Source organism: Argentina silus (genome assembly GCF_951799395.1).
Source record: "Argentina silus genome assembly, chromosome: 11".
Classification (NCBI taxonomy): Eukaryota; Metazoa; Chordata; class Actinopteri; order Argentiniformes; family Argentinidae; genus Argentina; species Argentina silus.
The window spans coordinates 6,128,608-6,152,098 of NC_139665.1; the positions used below are offsets into that span (position 1 = coordinate 6,128,608).

The 23,491-nt window shown below is 48.0% G+C and overlaps 1 protein-coding gene across 1 annotated transcript; it reads right to left on the reverse strand.

Moving 5' to 3' along the window:
- Window positions 1-1,356: 1,356 nt before the first annotated feature.
- On the reverse strand, window positions 1,357-22,977 carry timm50 (translocase of inner mitochondrial membrane 50 homolog; the record flags this gene model as incomplete). Its single annotated transcript, XM_083680364.1, has 11 exons — window positions 1,357-2,533; window positions 2,983-3,089; window positions 3,377-3,533; window positions 6,507-6,605; window positions 8,035-8,139; window positions 9,101-9,220; window positions 10,524-10,582; window positions 14,806-14,827; window positions 20,937-20,968; window positions 21,515-21,683; window positions 22,774-22,977. The coding sequence occupies 11 exons, from the start codon at window positions 22,975-22,977 to the stop codon at window positions 2,435-2,437; spliced, it is 1,173 nt and encodes a 390-aa protein (XP_083536490.1). The 3' UTR covers window positions 1,357-2,434.
- Window positions 22,978-23,491: the final 514 nt, after the last annotated feature.

The following is a 23,491-nucleotide window of genomic DNA, read 5'->3' on the forward strand; positions in this document are numbered from 1 at the left end:
TTTTTAAAATGTATAATAGGAACCCAATGGTCCTCATAGAAACCCATGTTAATTCATGCAACTTAAAAAGGAGAGTGTAAATGTGCTTAATGTTTAAAAAGTCTAAATAGTATAACAACTCTGAATGGATGTTATTTAAGTGGGGTCAGTCTACACATTTTAAAGTTGGATGGAACGTTAAAATATGAAAAAGTACCTACATTTTAAAATGTCCCCATTCAGAGCAAATGGCCGTAGGAATTAATAGGTTTTCAAGCAAATTTGAGTATGATTAGATTTTTTCAAGGAACTCACGTTACACGAGTTTAAGGCCATGTATAGACATTAAAAGGATTTCATGCAAATTCGATTAAAGCTCAGAAAGTGTCAAAAATACTGTAGTATCAAAAATCTGAATGAAAGTTATTTAATTGGAGTCAGTCTACACAGATAGATAGATAGATAGATAGATAGAATAGTTGGAATATAGTCATAGAATAGATAGAATTTTCTTGAATAGTTCAGTGGGGCAGCGTCTCTCTCCCTCTGCTAGAGTCAGTGGTTAAGTGGTTGAGAGTGGTGGAGTTGGTTGGTTAAGTGGTTGAGAGTGGTGTCAGTGGGGTAGAACTGGTAGCCAAGAGAGCACGTTGTTGTCATCATCATTCTAAGAATGTGTTCTGCAGGTCTCCTGTTGTTTTCATTTTTAAGAGTTCTGAAAGTTCCATAGCAGTTGCAGTAACAATGGGGCTCTCAGAATGTTGGCCTAAATCAACATTTCACCATGTTAATGGATAGAGTTTTTGGAGTTACAAAAAGCTGAAAAGTTGAAGGTTTATAGGTATCAAAATCAAAAGTCATAGCACACTCAGTCAGACCTCTCTGCACATTGTAAAGTTGGATTGGTGGAGGCATTGTAGGCGTTACAGTGAGAACATTGGAAGAGATTAATAAGTATGAGCAAGAACAATAGTTGGACTTGCTGAAGCAAGCCCACTAATATGAACATACTTATTGTATTGTTTATGTATTATATATTGATATAGGAGTTTGTTGTACAAATGATGAATAAATAGAATGTTTTGAAAAGGTAATACTGCTATTATGGTACGTAATTCCTTGAGCACAACAGATAATGGTCATATACATCTACTGCTCTTTGCATGTTAAAACTATTATTCCAAAATCATGGACTGTTGGTCCTTGCATCGAGAGCTTTGTCTATGAATTTGAGTTGTCACATTTAATTAGCCCCATCTCTCAATTTTAGCTTTATTGAATCAATATCACTATATCGAACGTCGTACATCATTTAAACTATGACGTCATACAATTGTTTAAAAGTTAAGCTTTAGACAGAAACATACAAATCAGCCTACTATATACATATTCATACAGTATGGACAGTGCATTAGATCATAAAACAAACTACAAGAGGCAGGCCAGCCAGTTGGCTGAAAAATGAGTGCCCCTTTAATCAGCTGGTTGTCATGTGACCCCACATGGCCCAGTTATAATGCCACCTGAAACAGGAGAGAACACTGCACTAGTCAAACCACTCAGGACACGGCTAGATGTAATATTGTTTATTGTTTTCACCGGAAACTATGTGAACGCTTCACATCAACTGAATCTCACAAAACATTCAACAAGCACATTCATATTCAGACATGATGACCCATTATCTCTCTGTTTCTCTGAAGAATGGCACCAGCCCAAATGTCCAATGGCTCTCTTTGGCTTGACTGGCTAAAATGTCTCTCCCTCTGTTGTACAGCGCAGTGCCCCAAGCCACCATTGGACGACGTCTCCTCGGCTCTGACCTGCGCCCGTCCCGTACCTGGCCTTCTCATTGGTGGAGATGAGAAGCTCAGCAAGTCTTCCAAGTGCAACATATCTTATAATAATAATAGTGTTATTCTAAACCCAGGTCAGAACAGTCTTTGATATACATTTTGCCCCCCCCCCCCAAAAAAAAAAAACTTAAACCAGTGAAAAGAAACTGTTGCACAAAGCTGGTCCAAGTCCATTTTCAGTGCGGCGATCCAGATCCAGATCCAAGTGCGTGGAGTTGCAGATAAGTGCACTTCTCTCTGGTCCGTCTCCGTACGACCGATGACTTTGAGCTGATGAACGTGGACTCAAAAGGATTCGATGAACATGTCTGTGACCGATCTGCACCGTTTCGTATATGTCAGGTGACAACGAGGGACCAATGGAAGCAGTGCGTCTGAGATCCAGGAAGTGCCTTCTCTGGTACAGAGGTACCGATCATTCTATTGGAGCCTCGCTGGTGGTGACAGCTGATTGGACGGTCTTTCTCTCTCTCTCTTCGCCTCATTCCCCACACGTCCAGACACGCCGCGACGCCCCCCCGGGTGACCGCTGCCACCGTCCCATTGGCCGGCCACTGTTAGCGGGGTGGGCTGCGATTGGTGGGTGCGAGTGAGAGTGCCACTCACTGTTGCTTGGAGCGCCAGAAGCGTCCGGCGATGGAGCCTAAAGAGATGCCCTGCTTCTTCTGCTGGGCCAGTTCTGCCAGCCTCTGCTCCTCCTCCTGTCACACACACACACACACACACACACGTTTCAATAGTTGTGATGAGTCTACCATCAGAATTTAGGCCATTATGAAAGGCCTCCTGATACTGGAATAAGTTGCACTGAAGAGCTTTATTTATATAAAATAAAAATAAAAAAGGGGCATAAAACCATTTTCTACAGAGTATTATTGTTTGGAGAACACAAGGGGTTAATCCAGAAAGTGGGGTTATTGAGGGAAGAGATTCCACCGAAGAGACAAAGACTGCTCTCCTAGTGTGGAGGTCATAGTAAGCTACACCTAAAAACCAAGGCTTTCCTCAGAATGACTCGTCTGAAACGGAGCCTTATCTTCTCTAACCCTGAGAATTAAACATTACTCTTGTTGATAGGACATGAGTCAGGAGATCAGGAAACAGTCCAACAGTTTGTTGCCATGGTCTAGAACACGTCAGGTGTGTGTACCTGTGCTAGCATGGCCTGTCTGCGTTTGAAGGCTTCTATGGGGTCCTCTTCCAGGGCGTAGTTCTCTAGGACCGAACGCACGTCATCCACCCCGCTGAGAGCGATGGCTGCAAGAGAAACACAGGAGTGACTGGGAGGTGGAGGAAGCAGTGGACGTATAAAACACTTGTACCAAACATGCTGGTTAACTTGATGCTCGACAGCGCTCGGAACATTCTGGCGCCGTCTCCGAGCCAGCCAGCGCATGTTAGCACCAGAGAAAGATAGAAGAGCCCAGAGACTCCATAAAAAAAAAAAATATAGTGATAGTGGAGAAGGAGCACGCGCACGCGCAATGTAAGAATGCGGAGTGCTTCTCTTTGACCGACACACACACTGAAACGCGAACGCATACTTTTGAGAAAGGCGGCGAGGTCGTAGAGCGTCCGGTCCTCTGAGTTGCCGTCCCACTTGGTCAGGGCCATGCCGTTGAAGGGCTGGAGGCTGAAGGCCTCCCTTTTACAGTCCACCACGATCACCTTGGAGGTGTCCCTGTTCAGACACGACACATCCTGAGGGAGGGAGGGGAGAGAGAGAGAGAGAGAAGGGAAAAAAGGAGAGGGGGGGGGAAGCGATAATTAGATAATCACATAAAACACCATCGGAGAAAGAATTTGTGATCTAACATTTAATGATAGTTAATGATGGTAATTAAAGTTACAGAAAACATTTTCTGGACATATTTTAAAGGCTGGTTGAAAGCTCATCACCTATAAGACAGAGCTCATAAAAAAACCAGCTCATAAAGTAACACAATGTTTCCATGAACACACATCTGTAGATGTGTAAAATACCAGTAGAAAGCCAGACAGACTGACAGGCGCCCCCCTCTCCCCGAGCTCGGCCAGGCCTGTGTCAGAGGGACCTCAGGGGGGATCCAGATGACCCCAGGAGATAAGGATGACGCAGGGTCCCTCTCCATCTGCTCCCTAGGCCCTCCACTGAGGCTGCACAGGGACCAGCTGGGCCAGGAGAGAGTGAGTGTGAGTGTATGTGTGTGTGTGTGAGAGAGGGAGAGAGAGAGAAGGGGGTACGGGAAAGCCCAGTGGATTCATCAGTACATTCTCCTCACTCCAAATAAAGCATCTGCCCTCCTTCCGAGATGGGACCCAAGCCCACGTGTGTGTGTGTGTGTGTGCGTGTGCCGGCTGTTGAGTGTGTGTGTGTGCCTGTGCCGGCTGTTGAGTGTGTGTGTGTGTGTGTGTGTCGGATGGTGCGCGTGTGAATGTGGTGCATGGAGCTCCGGTTTCACAACCAGCCAACCTCGGTGATCCCTAAACAAGGCGACAGGCCCCGCGCTGGAGGAGGCGTGTGGCTGACACACACACACACACACACCAATTGTTCCAACAACTGGCCCTTCATCTGTCATGTGAGAGTGGTGGTCTGACCGAACGCGAGGCCCATGTCCCAGAGTAAAGCCCATCTCCCTACTGCGCTGGGGGCTTGCCTACCGGATAATCGCCCCCCAAGAACCAACCTTCCTGCCATGGTAGTGTTGCTCAGTGTTCATACCATACCGGTTTGACAACGCTTTGGCTTGAATTAAAATCATTCTACACGAGAGGTTCGCCTGTGTTTTTGATTGAGCTTATTCCCCAGAAGTGGATATGGTGCGGGGGCCTGGCGATACACACCTGTGGACCTACAAACCTCAGCACATTTGGTCGAAACAAGCTCAACGCCATCGACTGGGCATTGAGACTTCAGAACTCTGAGACTGTTCCAGGTTTATGAGTGAACAAAGAAATGACAAAACTATCAAAAAGAAAATGATACAGAAACAACAAGACAAAAAGCCTTCATGTGGCAGTTGGACACCCCTGTGGTGCCTGTCACCAGCCCTCCACCTGTGACAGAAGGTCACGTCTTCCACCGACTGCTTTCTAAAAGGACTCTAGGACCCCCTCTACAAGGTCCAGCTCGGTTTGCTTCCCTCATGCTCGATTAGACGGGAGAAGACGTCCCGACATGTGACTCGTCAGAATGATCCGGGGCGATTATATTGGCATATCACATCTGTGGCTTTACATTGTTTGAAAACTTTTTTTTTTTTTTTTTTTACAACAACACTCCATCGAAATTCACCCCTCAGACAGACGCCCGGTGGGCCTCGGGGGAGAGAGGCCTCTATTCAAAACCTATTCTCTCGCTCCCTCGCTTCCCTCGCTCCCTCTCTGCCTCCCTGTTGCTTTTCAGAGGGCCAGATGGAAGGTGAGGGAGAGTAGGGAGGAGGGAGGGAGGGAGGGAAGGAAGGGGGACGAGGTGCTGGGAAGGGAGAAGAGGAGGGGGCAAAGAGAGGGATGAGCAGAGGGGGTCACCAAAAGAAGTGGTTGGGGTCAGGCACTGTTAAAATGTGACAGGAGACATTCGGGTGCATTCAGGTGAGAGGAGATGAGAGGCCAGCTATCTTCACCAGTTGAAGGATGGACAATCTCACAACTCTAGTATTCATGCCTGGTGGTGAGGTGTTTTAAAGGTCTGTAGTTAACATGGGAACAACTGTCCTCAAACAACTCTGCCAATATAGGTTTCCATGTTTTACAAAACCACTCAAACTAAACGCCAGTATGGTTATTAGTAAACTAAGTTCCTCTGGAAAAAAAGAAACTCTTCTGGAATTTTGTTATTCAACTTGTACAAAAGTGTGTCATATATATATATATATACACACACACACACACACACACACACCCTGGATAAGCTTTGCACCCAACAAGAGTAATGCAAAGATATCCCATTCTCAGTATCATAGTCCCTGGTAGGCTAAATATGCATTAGATCTCTACTCCAATGCTAAAGGTCAGTAAACAGAGTTGTTAATACTAGTGTACTCTCCCCTCTGTCTCTCAGACATACACGAAGACAGACTGAGGTTGTTGGAGAGAAGGGAGTAGAGATTGGGGTGGGGGGGGGGCATAAGGTTAATGAGGCCCAGAAAAGGGGGGATGGAGGGAAGGGGGGAGGGGCTCTATTGTCAGGGGCCTAGGAAGGGAAAAAGAGGGATGGAGACAGAGTATAGGAAAATCAATGGAGGAGCAGAAGGCTGCTACCCAGCAGGGGGGGGGCGGGGGGGGCCATGGCACCATTGTGCCGCCCCGTGTTTGAAAAGGAGGAGAGCAACAACATGGGCTTCAACTCAAGTCCTAGCCTATCCTACTCATATCTTGAATACGATCAAAATGTCCCAAGATAAACAACCAAGTGGATAAACATAGAGGTATGTGACTGAACAAGTGGGTCACTGGCAATACCGCCTACAGACCACAGCATTGTCTCCATGGTGCATGCACCACATTCAATGACCTCTAACCTCTGTTGAGGCCAGAGGCCGGGGTGGAAGCCGACGTGAAACGACTGTCAAGAGTGCAACGTCACAGAAATAGTGATGGACAACCATAAACAAACACAGCCACGCATACTCTTCTGGAGGGTCGCGGGGGGACGAGGAGGGGTCAGACAGACGAGGCCAGACCGTGGTTTACCTTGACGTGGTGTCCCTCCATGTAGCGCGTGGCGTCCCTGAACAGGCGATACATGACAAAGCCCTGGGGGTCGATGCTGTCAATCAGAGGGTACGCTGTCTGGGGGGGGAAACACACACTTGAATTAGTTTGAATAATTTTCTTCTCTCTCACACACACACCTCTGACATATTACATTTTCCAGCTGATTCAGTTCAGACTGAAGGCACTGAACAATGACGAGGCCTAGCATGCAGGCGTGTTAGCGCTGTGCTGGAAGGCAAGTATGATGCCCCAGTATAGCTCTCAAAGAGTAGAGGTGGAGAACCCGGTGTTGAGTGGTTCTACATTCTCCAACCCAGTGATAACTGGACCACTTGCCTGGCCAGGAGCACGTAAAAAATGCGTAAAGTTCAAAATCCTCCTGGACTTGATGCTCTTTGCTCTCATTATTTCATCTTGATTTCTCCAGGTGCGTCTCATTGAGATAAACATCTATTGTTCAAGAGAATCCAGATCTGTGTGTACCTTCAACAATAGTAATAACAATTGTCTAGAACCAGTTCCAGATCTGAGACCACTACCACAGGTTGTGTGTGTGTGTCACTAGAACAGACCTGGGACCACTACCTCAGGTTCTGTGTGTCACTAGAACACACACTAACCTCCTCTGTTGTTGACACCCAAGGCACCCAGAGACAATAAACATGACCATGCCCCCTCACCTTACTGAGAGAAAACAAACTAAAACAAGCAGCCAATTAGACCTTGGGCCATGCACATTTGCATATAAATGTGGGCCTAAATAAAAGAGGTCTTTGGACGTAAACAGCAGCCATTCAGAGCCCTCCTGTTGGCATAGAAGCAGGTCGTTAAGGAAGACAATAGGCCTCCGATGATTAGAACTGCTGCCAAAACAGCCACGACCGTAAACAAACTAAAAATCACACCCCGGATGTTGTCTGGGATCAAAGACAATGTGGATCATCTCCGTGTGAACCGTGTTCAATGTGAATCACGTTCAAGTCCGGAGAAATGGATTTGTTTTGGGGAAGACCGATGAACAAAAGGCCTGAGGGAAGGATCAAGGAGGTGACAGGGAGAGGAGTGTGTGGTCACAACAAGCTAGCTCCAACCGCCAGAAACAACAGCTCTGATCGGCTAGGGCAGGGGCAGGTGTCACACGGGTGGTGTGTAGGTGAGGCAGGTGTCTAGGAGATGATGTGACATATGGTAATGGTCTCTGTTCTGTGCCAATGTGTTAACACAGTCTATACAACTGTAGTATTGACGGAAACATGAGACGTTTTGAGGAAAGAAAGAGCAGAGAACTTCTGGGGAATCCTGGGGGGAATTCTGTAACTCAAAGAATCTTATAAGCCCTTATGACCCAACATTAGTTAGAAAAAGTCTGCAAAGTCACACTGGGAACAATAAAGTTCCATGGAAGAACTGTTGAAGTGGATTTTTCATCAGGGCCTCAGGTGCAGAATCAATGGACTGTGACCTCATGATGGGACACATGCCAAACTCCTGTGACGTGACTCACCATGCCGGTTTCAGCGGTAAAGATAACTATCTCGTAGAGGGGCGCGAGCTGTTGGAACAGGAAGTCGATGCCAGGCCTTTTCTTAAAACGCCAGCCCGTCGCCAGCTGTAGAAGATAAGTCATACCAGGTCACATGTGACAACATAACAGGAATAATACCATCCACCACAGTGAAATACTATCTTGGTTTTTTGTTGTTTTTAAAATTGGAAAACCACTGAACATCCACCAAAGACATGGAAGTAACAACTGTTTCTTCTTAAGAAGTTCATTGTGAGAGAAACATTTGATATCTTATTCATTGGAGGTTGAAAACGACTGTGTGTGTGTGTGTGCGTGTTACGTTGACAATAGGGCCCTGGCTAGAATCACACTACTGTTCTTTCTTCTTATGAAATCAAAGCCCCCTCCTGTGCGGAGGCAGGTGTCGGGTTACGGCGGGCGGCGGCCCACCTGTCTACCGCACGCGCCGCTCGCTCACACACCTGGCCTGGGCGGGGCGGGGGGGGGCATGTTTAGGTAGGGGGGGCTACGGGGGGAGTTCAGGTAGGAATAGGTGTGTGTGTGTGGGGGGGGGGGGTTTCTCAGGTGGTGGAACTGTTAGGAGGCGGGGAGGAGAGGGCCAGGTGGAGGGCGCAGGTGAAAGTGGAGAGATGGGGGGGGGGGGGTGTCTTTACAGAGAGTGGAGGTGGACAGGTGGTGAGGCCCACAGCAACCAACACAGGCCAGATGGCCGCCCAGCCCACAGAGGAAATGGGGAAAGGAGGGGAGGGGGGGGGGGGGGAAGCTAGGCCGACACAAAGTTCAACCCAAATACTAACTTGTCTGTTCATGAATAATAGTTGTCCAGCCGTCACCAGTGTGGAATAACAAGGAAAGGTAGACCTACATGTTTTAGCGGGGTGGGGTGGGGTGGGGGGGGGGGCAGGGATAGGCAGTAGGTTGAGGTATGTTGGGGTGAGGTGTGTTAGGGTGAGTGGCAACCACTCTGGGTGAGGTGTATATGGTGTTTAGGGTGGGGTGGGTTAGGGCGAGGTATGGGTGGGCGCTGACAGCGTGTACGTACCGACCACTCTGGGTGCAGCAGCACGTCTGTGAGCTCCAGGACCAGAGTGTAGGGGGGCTGGTAGTACGGCTCCTTCAGGGGGTCCGGGAGCAGCTTGGGGCTCGTGGGCTCAATGATCATCTGAGGGTGCACAGAGATGACATCACAACCCTACAACAACCCAGTTCATCAAATGACAAGAAATCGGCTCAGATAGAAAGAGAAACGGGCGTTAGAAAATGACGACTGTTGGATAGATGATTCACTTACTCAAACAAATAAGTAAGTGACTATTCATTTACTTATGAATAAGTAAATGCATTTCCAAATATAGCTCACGGTGAAATCCAATTTGATGAAGTCAGAAGTGCATTTTCCTGAATGTGGACCAGCCACTTTGGTGTTGGGCAGTATTGTATGCACAGCTTGGGACTGTGTCGGAAATGGCCTGGTGACGATAACCGATACGTGGAATTCCCCTGGAAGGGGAGAAGTCTACTTCCTGGTCTATCGGTTTGCTCTGTGCTGGCGTAACCCATAAACACACAGATCAACAGACAGGGAGGAGGAAAGAGAGAGAGAGAGACAGTGTGTGTGTGTGTGTGTGTGTGTGTGTGTGTGTGTGTGTGTGTAGCAGCTCAAAATCTAGGTTGATAAACGTGAGTATAGAGCTGATGAGGGTCAAAATCTATGTTGGAAGTCATGTGTGCGCACGGGTGGGTGTGTGTGCACTAGGAGGGAGAGTCTGGATGTAGGGTGGGGAATGGTTGTGAGCACACGTGTGTGTGTGTGTGTGTGTGTGTGTGTGTGTGTGTATATATATACACACACACGAAGATGACAGGAGGCAGTTCACGCTCCATTGGAGAGATCAAAGAGGTACCGGGGAGGATTTGAGAGAGAAAGAGAAAGAGAAAGAGAGAGAGAGAGAGAGAGAGAGAGAGAGAGAGAGAGAGAGAGGGGGGGGGGGGGGGGGGGGGGGGGGGAGGTTCTAACTGAACAGCAGCTGCGGGCCCATGCAGAGAGAGGCCTCCCTGGCTACTGGCTGCACCTGCCTCCGTAAACACAGTAGACAGAGAGAGACCTACACAGAGACCTACATAACACAGAGACCCCTACACACAGACAGAGACCCCTACACTCAGGCATCTACACACAGGCACCGCTTCTTACCTCCCTGTACTTTTGTTTCCTTCTCAGACCCTACTGGCCTGAGAGACCAAGCCCAGGGCTCAACTATGGAGCTGGGGCGACATGAGCTACGCGAGAGGCACAATTCTAACGGCAGAGGAGAAATGGCGGTGTGTGACGTTGCCACTCAGATGGACTCAGGTGAAGGTGTTCAGGTGAAGTACCAATGGTGGTGGTATGTATGATTGCTGCCCCCGATGTGCCCCCCTCCCCCCCCCCACCACCACCACGTCTGTGTCTCATCATCACCCACCTGTCTGTAGTCCTGGAAATACTTGAAGGTCCTTCTCAACTGCTGGATAACTGGGGCGGCTGCAGGGGAGATGGGAAAAAAAGGAGGAGATGATGATTCGTCAGACATCTCTGTGAGGTAGACAGTTATTCACAACTAGATTCATGGGTGCTGTGGTCCATTTCTGTAACGGGCAGTTAGAGTTAATGAGTTGGCTAGCTAACAAGCTATTTCAGCTCGGTAGTGCAGTAGAAGGTCGGCCAGATGCGGTCCTAATATAAGGATGTAGAAATGCGTCGCTCTTGGGACGCCGGGGTTGTCCCAACAGGGTCTCTATGGACCCATACTCTAACACACAACACTCTGCACCACAACACTTCTGTTTAACCAGGAATTTCCCTCTGGGTCCCCCAACTACAACAGCAGGGCTCTCTGTGTGTGTGTGTGTGTGTGTGTGTGTGTGTGGTGGGGGACTCATCCAAGCTGGTTAAACACCCCCTCCCCTCCAGCAGCATGTGTGTGTTATCACCCCTGCACATTTGATTAGTCCTGAGGGGAACACAACCTCTTCCAGGGAGCGTGGGATTATGACCGGCCCTGTTGATAAAGCCCTCCCCTGGGACTGGAGAGACCCACGCCAGGCTGGAGGTAATCACGCACGCACGCGTGCACGCACGCACACACACACACACGCTATATGCTATAGTTTGAACAACTGTGTGAATGCGTCTCTCTGCGTGCGTGCGTGCGTGTGTGATGGTAGGATGGATAAAGGCAGGTTTTTATCATGGTAATAAAGGGACTGGGGGGTTGGCAATGGAGGGACGGAGGAGAAACGAGGATGACAACATGAACATTTGTCCACCAGGGAACAGGGGATGGTCCTGTGAGCATGAACGAGGGAATCTCTCTCTCTCACAATAAAAGGGAAACAAAGTCCAACAGAAGAAGAAGAAGGCGCACTCTCGCCGGTCTATGGTCCTCACCTTGGTTGAGAGTGTAATGGAGAGGGGAGCCCTTTGTAGCATCCAACAGCCTCTGGTGCTCTCTGGAGGACTGTCCATTTAAACAGGGGGGAAGTGTACCGGGGGGAGGGAGGTAGGGGGAGAGAGACAGAGAGAGAGAGAGAACCCACGAGAGAGAGAACCCGCGAGAGAGAGAAAGAAAGAGAGAGGGGAGAAAGACAGACAGAGAGAGAGAGAGAGAGAAAGGGGGAAAGAGAGAGATCGATGGCCAGGCCTCTGGCCACAACAAAGGGCTCCTTTAATCCTCGACCGGGGTGGCATATGCTCCGCTAGTTTGCCAAAGGCCATTATTACTCAATCGCCTTTCTTCTCTCACTCTTTTCTTTTTGGGGGAGCTCTTTTTTTTTTTTTTTTCCTTCCTTTTTCTTATGGGCCCGCGCTGTCAATCACGACTTTCTTAAGGGCAGTGAAAAACGGTCGTTGGGCCTGTCCTCTCGCTCTGTGTGGTTAGACTGAGGTGGGGGGGGGGGGCGGCCTCTCCCTCTGTTAGAGCACCACCAGGCTTAGGGACACAGGCTGTTGGTCCATTCCAGGAGGTGTGTGTGTGTGAGAGAGAGAGTGAGTGAGAGTGAGTGAGTGAGTGAGATCGGAGCGTCGGTGAGACATCAGCCATAAGCAGCAGCACTAGGCCAGGTGAGTTTACAGTGTCAGCAGCCAGAGACATGAGCAGAGAGCAACCTCCTCTCCTCACATCACAGCCAGACACACACACACACACACATCTATACATCCTCACTAATGGGGACACACAGAGGCTGAATGATGACACCAGGAGAGACAAGACTTCCATGTCCCTACAGCTTCAGGAAAGTCTTCAGTTTCTGGGGTTTCATTCAGTCCCGACAACGGTACACGATCCAACACAACCGTTCTGAAACATAACTCGACCGACCGACCGACCAACGGTTCATTCTCCAAACCGCACCGAATTCACAGATGTTCCACGCTCACGACTAAAACATCGTGTTTCCCCCCCCCCGATCCCGCAACTAACTACCAACAGTAAAAGACGCTGCAGGAAACACAGGAGGGTTGTGACTGAAGCCATCCTGCCAGTGGTCACCGTGTTGTCTAAGGGGACTAGAGGTCAGAGGTCAAAGTGCAGCGCTGCGTCCGACAGCTATTGGGTGACAGTAACCTCACCACGGCATCCCCCCCCCCCCGTTCTGGATACCGTCACTTGGCGTGGCAGCATGGGTGGAGGGCGGGGGGGGGGGGGGGGCACGCCTGTTTGCACATAGACCTGTGTGGCAGTCCCTGAGGACCGATCATAGGACCCGTGTGGTGGTCCCCCCCCCCCCAATTCATCCCTCCCTCTGTCTCTCCATCCATCCATCCCTCCGCTCGCCTTCTGCCACTTGGAAGGGGGGGGGGGGGGGGCTAAGAGACTGGGGGGCTGAAACACTGTCTCCATCTCCCCCTGGGGACCGAGGCGTTTCTCCCCTGGCCCCTAAAGTCATCATGGGCCTTCATTAGGCGTAGTGAACGCTGTGGGTGCGTCAGGGCTGGATCAGGATACTGGCAGCAGCCGTAGCAGCAGAGCTAGCGACCGGGACTCCGAGGTCCAATAAATAAAACAGTGCAGCCGTGGCAGATAGAGACAGAGATATGGGAGGGACGGGACGGGAGGGACGCCGGTGGAATTAATTAAGTCATTAATGGTATCACTGGGCGATTGTTAGGCGTTTACGAAGGGGCCACCTGCTCTATGGGATGTCAAATCAACACTTACGGAGGACAGGCCCTCAGCTGTCCAGGGAATTAGCATGGCTTTGAAGCGGGTAGGGCCCCCCCCCCTCCTGTCATTCCGTTAGCATTCTCAGGAAGACCCCATCACATTCCCACTCAGCCCATGCTGCTAGCGAGCTAGCTGGAGGGTGAAGAGTGTGACAGTTAAAAGGCACGATTCCATCGTTTGTGAGTCTGATTGGCCGACCGGGGTAGAGGACACACGGAACACACAGCGCTGCGCTGCGCTTTGGGAAGCAACCAGGCGGAATGTGACGGACAGTTGTAGTGAAATAGCAGCGTGAGGTTTGCAGAGTGTTTTGGGTCATGTCATGTTTGTGGGGACGATGCCAGATAGAGGTGGAGCCTATAGGGGGGGGGGGTTGGCATTGCTGTGGCATTGGGTGTAGGCCGCTTGCAAGGTGGCATCCCTCAGTGGGGCGATCTATCATACACGCCCCCCCCCCCCCACCCCCACCAGCGTCACAACAGCACACATGCTCAGGCAAGCCAGAGGGGGTCTCATCTGGACACTGGGGATAAAGGGGTGGAGTGAGTGTGTGTGTGTATCAGCAATGGTCCCAGTGGGTAATGGATTAGTAGAGCTTTGAGAATGCTCACACAAACATATACATACACTCACTGAGCACTTTATAGGGAACACTATACTAATACTGGGTAGGGCCTCCCTTTGCTCTCAAAACAGCCTCAATTCTTCATGGCATTGATTCCACAAGATGTTGGAAACATTCCTTTGAGATTCCTGGTCCATCATGACATGATTGCATCACGCAATTCCTGCAGATTTATCAGGTGCACTTTCAAGCTGTGAATCTCCCGTTCTACCACATCCTAAAGGTGTTCTATTGGATTCAGATCCGGTGACTGGGAAGGCCACTGAAAAACACTGAACTCATTGTCATGTTCATGAAACCAGTCTGAGATGATTTTTTCTTTGTGACATGGTGCATTATCATGCTGGAAGTAGCCATTAGAAGATGGGTAAATTGTGGCCATGAAGGGATGCACATGGTCAACAACAATACTCAAATAGGCTGTGGCATTCAAGTGATGATCGATTGGTATTAACGGGCCCAAAGTGTGCCAACAAAACATTCCCCACACCATTACACCACCTCACCACACATTACACACTGACTATGAGTACACAGCTACACACAGCCTGCACCCCCAAGTCACTCACACATTTGTTTTCACAACAATGTTTACAAGCACAAAGTAGCCTTTAGCTTTCCTTCAGCTATAAAACCTTATTTACTAATTTCAGGGTTTTAATGTGTTTTTACACATGGCGTTTTACAGCCCAAGAGCAGATGTGAGCACACACAGGTGAACCAAAACAGGCATTTACAGATATAGTGTTCCTAATAAAACACTCAACTGACTCAAAGACAGGGAACTGTGGAAAACATTAAAGTACAGAAAGTATGAACGGAACGGAACAGAGCAGGACAAACGTCTAGAGAACAGAATAGAATCATATAGAAAAGGCAGATTTAGAATAAAGACAGCAAGGGGAAAGAACTCACCATTATCAAACTCGTCTGGAATCTGTAAGAAGACAAAAACACAGAAGAAACAGAGTTAGAATCCTGTTCACTTGTACACCGACTGAGTGTCAAAGCTTCCTGTTGAACAAGACATTGGTCTTCAAGAGATTTCTTTCATCTATCATGTATAAGACATGTATTTATTTAACCAGGTACTGTAAGAACCTTGAGGTTAGACATCTCGAGTGAGGGCGACCTGGCAAGAAATTATTTTTAAAAAATGTTTTAAAAATAATAATATACTAAACAGGTAACCTGAATGACCCTATGAATAATGATGTGTGATTATGGGCTGTGGGCGTTGGTCAGGCGAATGCTGGGGAGTGTGTGTGTGTGTGTGTGGTGCCTCCTAGGTCACTCCCAGCGGCTGCAGCGGAGGACCAGGTCAGCTAGGCTGGGAGACGATAGACACAAGGTCCAAGTCAGGCTTCCTAAAAAACGTAGGTCCTCAACTCTGAGCTCTGACGTACACATCAAATTTAGACATCCAGGGTCTTTAAATATGAAGACAACTATTTTTAGCGTAGGCACACTTCCCCCTAAAGAGCAAAGCGTGTCGCCACTGTGTTCCGAGGCGTGGCGTCCCGTAGAAAACACACATGCTCACATGAAACACAATGCTCAAGCGCATTCAAAACATCCCCTTTAGAGAGAAGGGTCCAGAACAACACTGGTAGTAACTAGACGATGTCAAAGTGTAGTAGTAACTAGCCCATGTCAAACTGTTGACATCCCTGTGGCCCCTGGCCAGCCCAGCATCAATGTGCAGTCCGTCCCAGCGAAGCGTCTGTCTGTCCAGTCTTTTGAAGCAGTATGGCCGGTTGTCTGTATGCATTAGGTGCCCTTAAAGGCCTAGGCTCCTCCCCCTTCCCCACACACCCCACCCCACCCCACCCCCCATGCTCCTCCCCCCCAGTGACACGTTCAGCAGTGCGCCACACCAGCCCACCAATTACCAGCCACATTAATCTCCCAGCTGATGAATATTCAGCTGCATCTGCCAGCAGGTCCCCTCCCCTCCGCTCCCCAGCAGGGCCCACCAAGGGGGCTGTGGGCCCAATGGAGGACAGGAGAGGAGAGAAGGGGACCAGTCGGAGGCCCAAGGGGGACGCCACATGCTGCACAGCCGCTTGAGGGAACAGAGGGGTGGGCTGGGGCTGGAGCTCAGGCTGGGGAGCTAGGGCTGAGTGTCATATCCCCTCCCCCTCTCGTGTGCTTGTTTCTACCATGGTGGGATTGTTTTAAAATGACATTTGAGGCTGCGATGGTTGACAAACTTCCTCTACTCTGGACATTAATAAAGTCTATTCACCACCCAACACTGTTCTCCCTGCACCCCCAGTCCTATGAGCAGTGCCGCTTCCACACTCTAAGGCTGCACAATGACTCCCCCTGCTGGCTGTCATTGGTCAAAACAAGTTCCTACTGGAAGACAATTTTGCCACAATACAGGAATCATAAGGACACCCCCAGCTTTCGTATCCAAAGATTAGGTGTTTACAATTTGTCAGAATGGCCATATTCTGATAACACATGAGTCACATAGCATAAATGAGGCCTTAGGGTAAAAATAGGTCACTAGGTCAAAGGTAACAAACAGACTGTAGTTCTGATAGGAATTGACATACAGTGCCCTCTGGTGGCCATTGAAAGGTAATACATTTGTTTTTGCCCTGCTCAGCTATAGTTGTCTTCACTAGCAGCCACCACTGATACTGGCGATAGCCAATTAAAGCACTCAGACTGGACATTTAGAGATAACATTGTTTTAAGAAAGGGAGGCTGCCAAAGGTCAAATCCTGCCCTGTACACATGCTGCAGTGTCCAGTATGTCAGCCCTCCTGTCTTAGACCAGTCATTTAATTTCAGTCAAGCTAATCAATAAACAGATGATAACACCACAAACAGTTACCAGACACAGTCTACTAGGTGGTTGCTACTTCAAGTCCCCAGGGCCGTTACAGAGTTAGGCAAGATTGCCTTTTCATAGTGTGCACCAGGGGCATGGAATAGTCTGCAAGGTATGCTTCACCTAGATGTACTAGTGCCCCTAAATTAGTTTAAAACTCTGGTGCAAAACTCTATTCAGGGGTGTAAATGTTTTCTGTAGGCTGGCTCATGTTGTATTAAATGCTGTCATGTTATATTGACTGCTGCTGATTTCTTGGCCAGGTCTAAGGGCGGCAGGTAGCCGAGAGGTTAGAGAGGCCGGCCAGCAATCGGAAGGGGGGTGCAGAAAAATGGTTTGTTTGGTTTTGTCTCCCTTGCAAAAGAGACGTTGTGTCTCAATGAGCTTGTCCTGGTTAAATTAAAAAATAAATACAAAAAAAAGACCTAAAATCACAAAGTATGAATTATGTTCCATTACTTCCTGACTCATGCCTTGATTGACCCCTACAACCTTCATCCTAATCATGATGGTTGAATACATATGTGTATTTATCCATGCTGCTGGTATAAATAAATACAAAAATACACTTAAAAAGTAGTCCATTAAAGAGGGTTAGAGAGAGGACTAGAGGAGGTCGCGAGAACAGAAATCTTCCTCAGCTCAAGAGAGTGTTGTTTGTAGGGATGTCTAGGGACACTCGTAACACAGTGCAGTGAGTGAATGAAGCTCATTACAAGACTTCCGGCGATGCCAAATTGGAGGGGGTTGACATTATACGAGGTGTGCGAATGCTCATTTGAGGGCAATTGACATGCCAGCCTCACACCAAGGCAGAGAGAGGCCTGAGAGACCAGGGGTACGCCGTGTTTCCCGACAACCACTGGACAATCGTGGACCATGGGAACACTCGACACACAGAGATGAAAGTAGGCGACTCGGTAGGTGGTTTGGCATCGTCCTCAGTTAGACTGCAGTATCACCGCTTCACCACTGGGCTTCTCGCCGCTTCAAACCCTCCTTGGTGGTCCCCTGATATCGACTGTCTCAATTACACTGACAGCAGTGAGAGACAATGTCTCTATTCCTCCAATGTCTCCTTCATGCAAACAGATTCCTTCCATGTTTCTGGTAGGCGCTGTGGGACAGAGACCTGGCCAGGTGGAGGAGTCTGGTTCCTGAGAGGAAGCCGTAGACATGAGAACAGGATCCAGCTCCTTCTCTCACAGTGACACCCACCCTCCAATTACTACAGCTCCTCCAATCTGAGGAAGCAGAAGTGTGGGGTCCAGCACGCAGAGGCCTGGCACACTCTACTCACACATGTTCACCAGACAGCAAGGTAGCGTGAACCATAGGGCCTAAGAGGTGACAGAAGTGTGGCCTTTGACTACACTAGCCAACACGCTTCACCACTAGCACAGGGCAACACATGCAGTTACCTCAGAAGGGCCTTTAGAAGGAACTGGCCATCCTGTTCTCATTCCATACATGCATGCATTACAGGCAGCACCACCACACAAATGTTGAATTAATAAAAAGGCACAAATAATCTCAAACCAACTCATGGCCTCCTTGAAATAAGCTCCCTTGGTGCCTTTCTGGTTGCCACTCACATTAGACGTCACGTACCAGTACCACTAAAGACAAAAATGTTGAGCCTAATGACCGAGCGGCCATTGACATGAGAACAGGATCCATCTCCTTCTCTCACAGTGACACCCACCCTCCAATTACCACAGCTCCTCCAATTGGAGGGGCAGAAGTGTGTGATCCAGCACCCAGGGGCCTGGCACACTCCAGCCTGACAAGTGTGGCCTTTGAGGTGGACACAAGCTTGAGCTGTAAAGTGAACAGGAGTGTGCTCTTTCAAGTGGCAATGTTCCCAAAGACATACCTCTTGACCAGTGTGACCTGTGCCGTTGGTCAAGAGCTAACGCTAGCTATCGCTGATTCTGAATCTCCCCTATTAGTATAGTCTAACTGTCAACAGAACGGCTGTGACAGCTCCGTCTCGTCTCAAGACTGAAAGCTAACATTTGGAGTGTTGAATCTCAGAGATGCCAACAGCTGACAGGAGACATTCTAAAACTGGGTTGTTCAGATCAATAAAACGTCATTCTTAAACTGGATTGGGTCCTGTCTCTGTGCTGTATCTGTACCTGGCTTAAGGGGAAACAATATAAATGAGAACAGGGTCCAGATCCCTTTCTCACAGTGACACCCACAACCCTCCAATTACCTCAGCTCGTCTAATCAGAGGGCAGAAGTGTGAGATCCAGCACCCAGAGGCCTGGCACACTCCACTCACACCAGCCTGAGATGTGTGCCCTTTTAAGAGTGGGCACAAAAACAAAAATTCAAGTCCCTAACTTTACCTCTACCTTTTACCACCGGCATACACCACAGTGCCCTGAGAAGTGTCCTTTGAAGTTGGACCTTCACCCACACCAATGTGGGTCGTTGAAGTGGTCACTTCCCAAACACACACCTCTCTACTGGCACAAGCCACTTATCACAGTTACCTGTGAAGTGTGCCCTTTGAAATCAGTGTGAAGTAAGGAAGTGAATAGGACCCCACTCCTACGACGTTAAAGAACTATGGTCTTTGAAGTGCTCACCACTTCCCAGACCCACACCTTTCACCCTGGCTGGCACAAGCCACATGTCACAGGTACCTGAGGAGTGTGCCTTTTGGAGGAACTAGCCCACCCATTCTCCTTCCACACACCCAGCCTCCTGTTGGTCGTTGGCGTCTCCAAGATTCAACATGTCAAATCCTAGCTGTTACTTAGTAATTTTGTCCAATGTTGGCTGGTTTTAACCAGCTTTCTAGCTAGCCAGATCATAGAGATAACGCTAGATAACACTGATAATTGTTTCTAGATTAGTCTCCCAAGTCAAGACAATGTTGCACTGTTGAGCGGGCTTGCTTCAGTCCAACCATTGTTCTTCCTCATATGTATTATTATCAGTGGTCTTGCTCTTCAGCTCACTTCTATCCATCTTTCTTATATCTCTGCTCTGAGATCCCAACAGCTGATGGGAGATGCTCTAAAACTGGGTCGTTCAGATCAATAAAACTGCATTCTAAAACTGGATTGGGTCCCGTCTCGGTGTTGTATCTGTACACGGCTACAGGGGAAGCAATATAAATGAGAACAGGGTCCAGCTCCTTCTCACAGCGACACCCACAACCCTCCAATTACCTCAGCTCCTCCAATCAGAGGGTAGAAGTGTGAGACCCAGCACCCAAAGGCCTGACACACTCCACTCACACCAGCCTGAGATGTGTGCCCTTTTAAGAGTGGGCACAAAAACAGGGTCACACTGGAGGAGGTGATAGAAGTGTGTGCTCTTTCAAGTCCCTAACTTTACCTCTACCTTTTACCACCGGCACACACCACAGTGCCCTGAGAAGTGTCCTTTGAAGTAGGACCTTCAGGGCCACACTAGTGGGCTCTTTGAAGTAGTCACTTCCCAAACGCACACCTCTCCACTGGCACAAGCCACTTATCACAGTTACCTGTGAAGTGTGCCCTTTGAAATCAGTGTGAAGTAAGGAAGTGAATAGGACCCCACTTCTATGACATTAAAAGAACTATGGTCTTTGAAGTGCCCACCACTTCCCAGACCCACACCTTTTACCCCGGCTGGCACAAGCTACACATCACAGTTACCCATCAAGTGTGCCTTTGGTGGAAAACAATACACACCACCATGCACAGGCAATAGCTTGAATTGATTAACAAGCTACAAGGATCTACCTGAAAGGTGTGATAAGTGTGCCCTTACAACCCACCATTACCTTTCAGAACATCTAACATCTAAATGTAGTGGCAAAAGCCACAGTCTACTAAGAAGCATACGTTTTTGATGAAATCTCTATCTTGTCTGTAGAATCACACCTGATCTAGGGTCTAGAGAACATACCACCTCAAGATGAATTGTGCCAACAAGTAGAACTAATTTCTCCTCTTGAAGCTAAAGACTACAGGGAGTAAGGAGGAACATGTTGTCATATGAATAGCAATGATGAGCCATTGCTTTCAATGACCAGATTCTTTGTTTCTTAGCCATTCATCAATATGAATACATGGTTGAAGATAAAGTGGCTTTGTTAATCAACACCACACAGACATGAGCTTTTATGTACAGTGAAACATCCTGCAAGATTACCAACCACATTTTACTTCAGCCAAACGGTTTAATGAAAACATACCTGGTTTCCTTGTTCGTCAACTGAATTGCTACCTGTAGATAAAAAAACACTAGGTTTAAAATTCACTGAACTTGTGATGAGCATCACAAATCCTTTATTGTCTCTATCAACAGTGTAATAACCAACCACCATACATTCAAACTTGTGGACTTAAAAAAGAAATGCTATTGGTTATGAATTTGTAATCAGTTCAATTTGAAACAAGACACATTACCATTTAGATTTAAATATCAATCTATGTATATACCCACATATATCCACAAATCCACTTACAACTGAATGAAACATATGTTTACTGGAATATCTCACTGAAATGTTGGATTGCACATTCAACACACATTTGGAACAGTAACCTAATAAAGGAAAGTCTGAAAGAAGATAAAGCTAAGATTGCAATTTTAGTCAAAATGGCCTAGACTCACCAGCACACATTCCACCATTAAAGCAAGAGTATATTCCAAATCACTCCACTATCTTCAGTTAGACCTTCACCACAGCTGCCGGTTCAGTGTCAGACCTTGACATGTTGTTGCCGTTGAAAAGTAGAGACTACCAAGTAGAGAAACACGCAGACTCACCGAATATGTACACCATGCCCACCGCGCCTCCTATTCCCATCAAGCCTGCTAGCCGCAGCACTATCTTCTTGGCATAGGCTGTGTTCTCCTTTTGCTTTTTGTCCTCTCCCTGGTCCTGCCTCTGGTCCTCCTTCCCGTCCGTCCCCTCACCTTCTGGGGGGGGCTGGCCCTGTGTCAAACACCACAGTGAGGTCAGGGGAGGGGCCTTTTCAGGAGGGGTGCCACATTACTTTACTTTCACATGAGAAAGAACTGATATGACTCTTTGTCATGTAAAATAGGAAGCCATTATCAGCACTGGTCTGGATGTTTCACCACAATGACCGATACACTCCTGGTGTCCTTATCTTCCTAATACAAACAAGCTAGCAAGGAATTCTAGGAATATGCTTGACTTGAGTTCATATGCCTCACTATGCAGTGCCAATTGTGAAGTAACAAAAGCATATTTTGAATTTAAAATATAGTACAACGAAATAGACCTGACTGCTACTGACTGAATAGACTGCTTTCAAGAGTCAACTCGAGTTGATTTTCAGTGAGGTGGAGACGGTTATCACAGCTACAGATCTAGGCTATCCAAGTAGGCCTACAACATAACGTTCCTTTGCAATGTCAACGCCTTTCAAACCCGAATGACACTTTCAAGCTGTGAGACAACAGCTTTAGTCTAATTGAACTCGTGTAGGAATGCACTAGGGGGCGGAGGTGGGTTCACCTGACCTTCAAGAATATTGCAAGATAGTGATGCCACATATTTTTTAGTCATACTGCATACATTTGAATCCGCAGGTAATCTTCCCTTGTGCCTTTGCGTCTAATAGCCATAGCAGAGCGTTGTGATAAACATGAATACAATTTCAAGGAGCTAGCGACCTAGCTAGCTGGCCAACTTTCATTGAGAATATACTCGCTAGTTAAAACTGATTCACTTTAATTGTACACATCTATGATCACCCCATGATGAGGAACACCTTACATGTAGCTATGCTATTGGATGTTTCTGACAACCTGATAATGCTAGAAGAAGCTAGCTAATCCGACAGTTCATTCATTTCAGCCGAATATCGGGCGGGCAAGCAGATGACAGGAGTTGCCCTTAAGAGTCAGTGGCAGAGCTAACGGTAGCTAGATAGCTAGTTCGTTCAAATATCTGGAAATGACAACTCGAGGAAATTAATCAATCAGGTTGATTAGATACATGTGTTTTTCTCCCATGACGGCCATCCTCAGCTAGAGAGAGAGAGAGCTTGTTTCACCTGACTCTTCTGTTGGAGCCTCTCCTGCAGTATCGCCTGAGCGAGGCCACCTGTGGCACTCCCCTCTACTGCCGGCGGCCGCTCCGATGAAAGTCCCCGCATCAGGTCCAGCACTGCGGGGGCTGAACCTCTGCCTCCGGTTCTACTCCTGAGGAGGCCCCTGCTCGCTCGGACACACATGGGGAACACAGACGTCGCCGACATCTTGAATAGGACTCTGCCGGTGAACGTAACGCGAGTGAAAAGGACAAATGCGCCTGATTGGCTTACGTTTCTCTGAGTGACAGTGTTAAGAAGCAATACAAACCGCGAGAGCCCTCGTGACGCAAACTAGGGCGGTACCTAGAGTATTTACACCAATCAAGAAGAAGATTGCGTTGACCTTCGAATGCAATGCAAAATGTCCATCATGACTGATGGCAATGCCCCAAAGTGTGTAAAGCCAACGTTAAATCAGATCACTTGCAGGGTAAACGCAACAAAGCTTCTACTCCTGCTCCTTATACTCCTTCTACCATTATTACACTCTCATTGACTTATGAATGATGACTGTAATCCATTTCGTCTTGATTAGGTTCATGTGTATCCTGTATCCCGCTGGAGAGAGTGTAGATATGACCATTGCATGTGACACATGCAACTTTGTGCACCGTTTTTGTCATGTCATGTTCTTAGATAATTTTTGTTCTTAGAGTAGTTCAGTGGTGCATCAAATCTT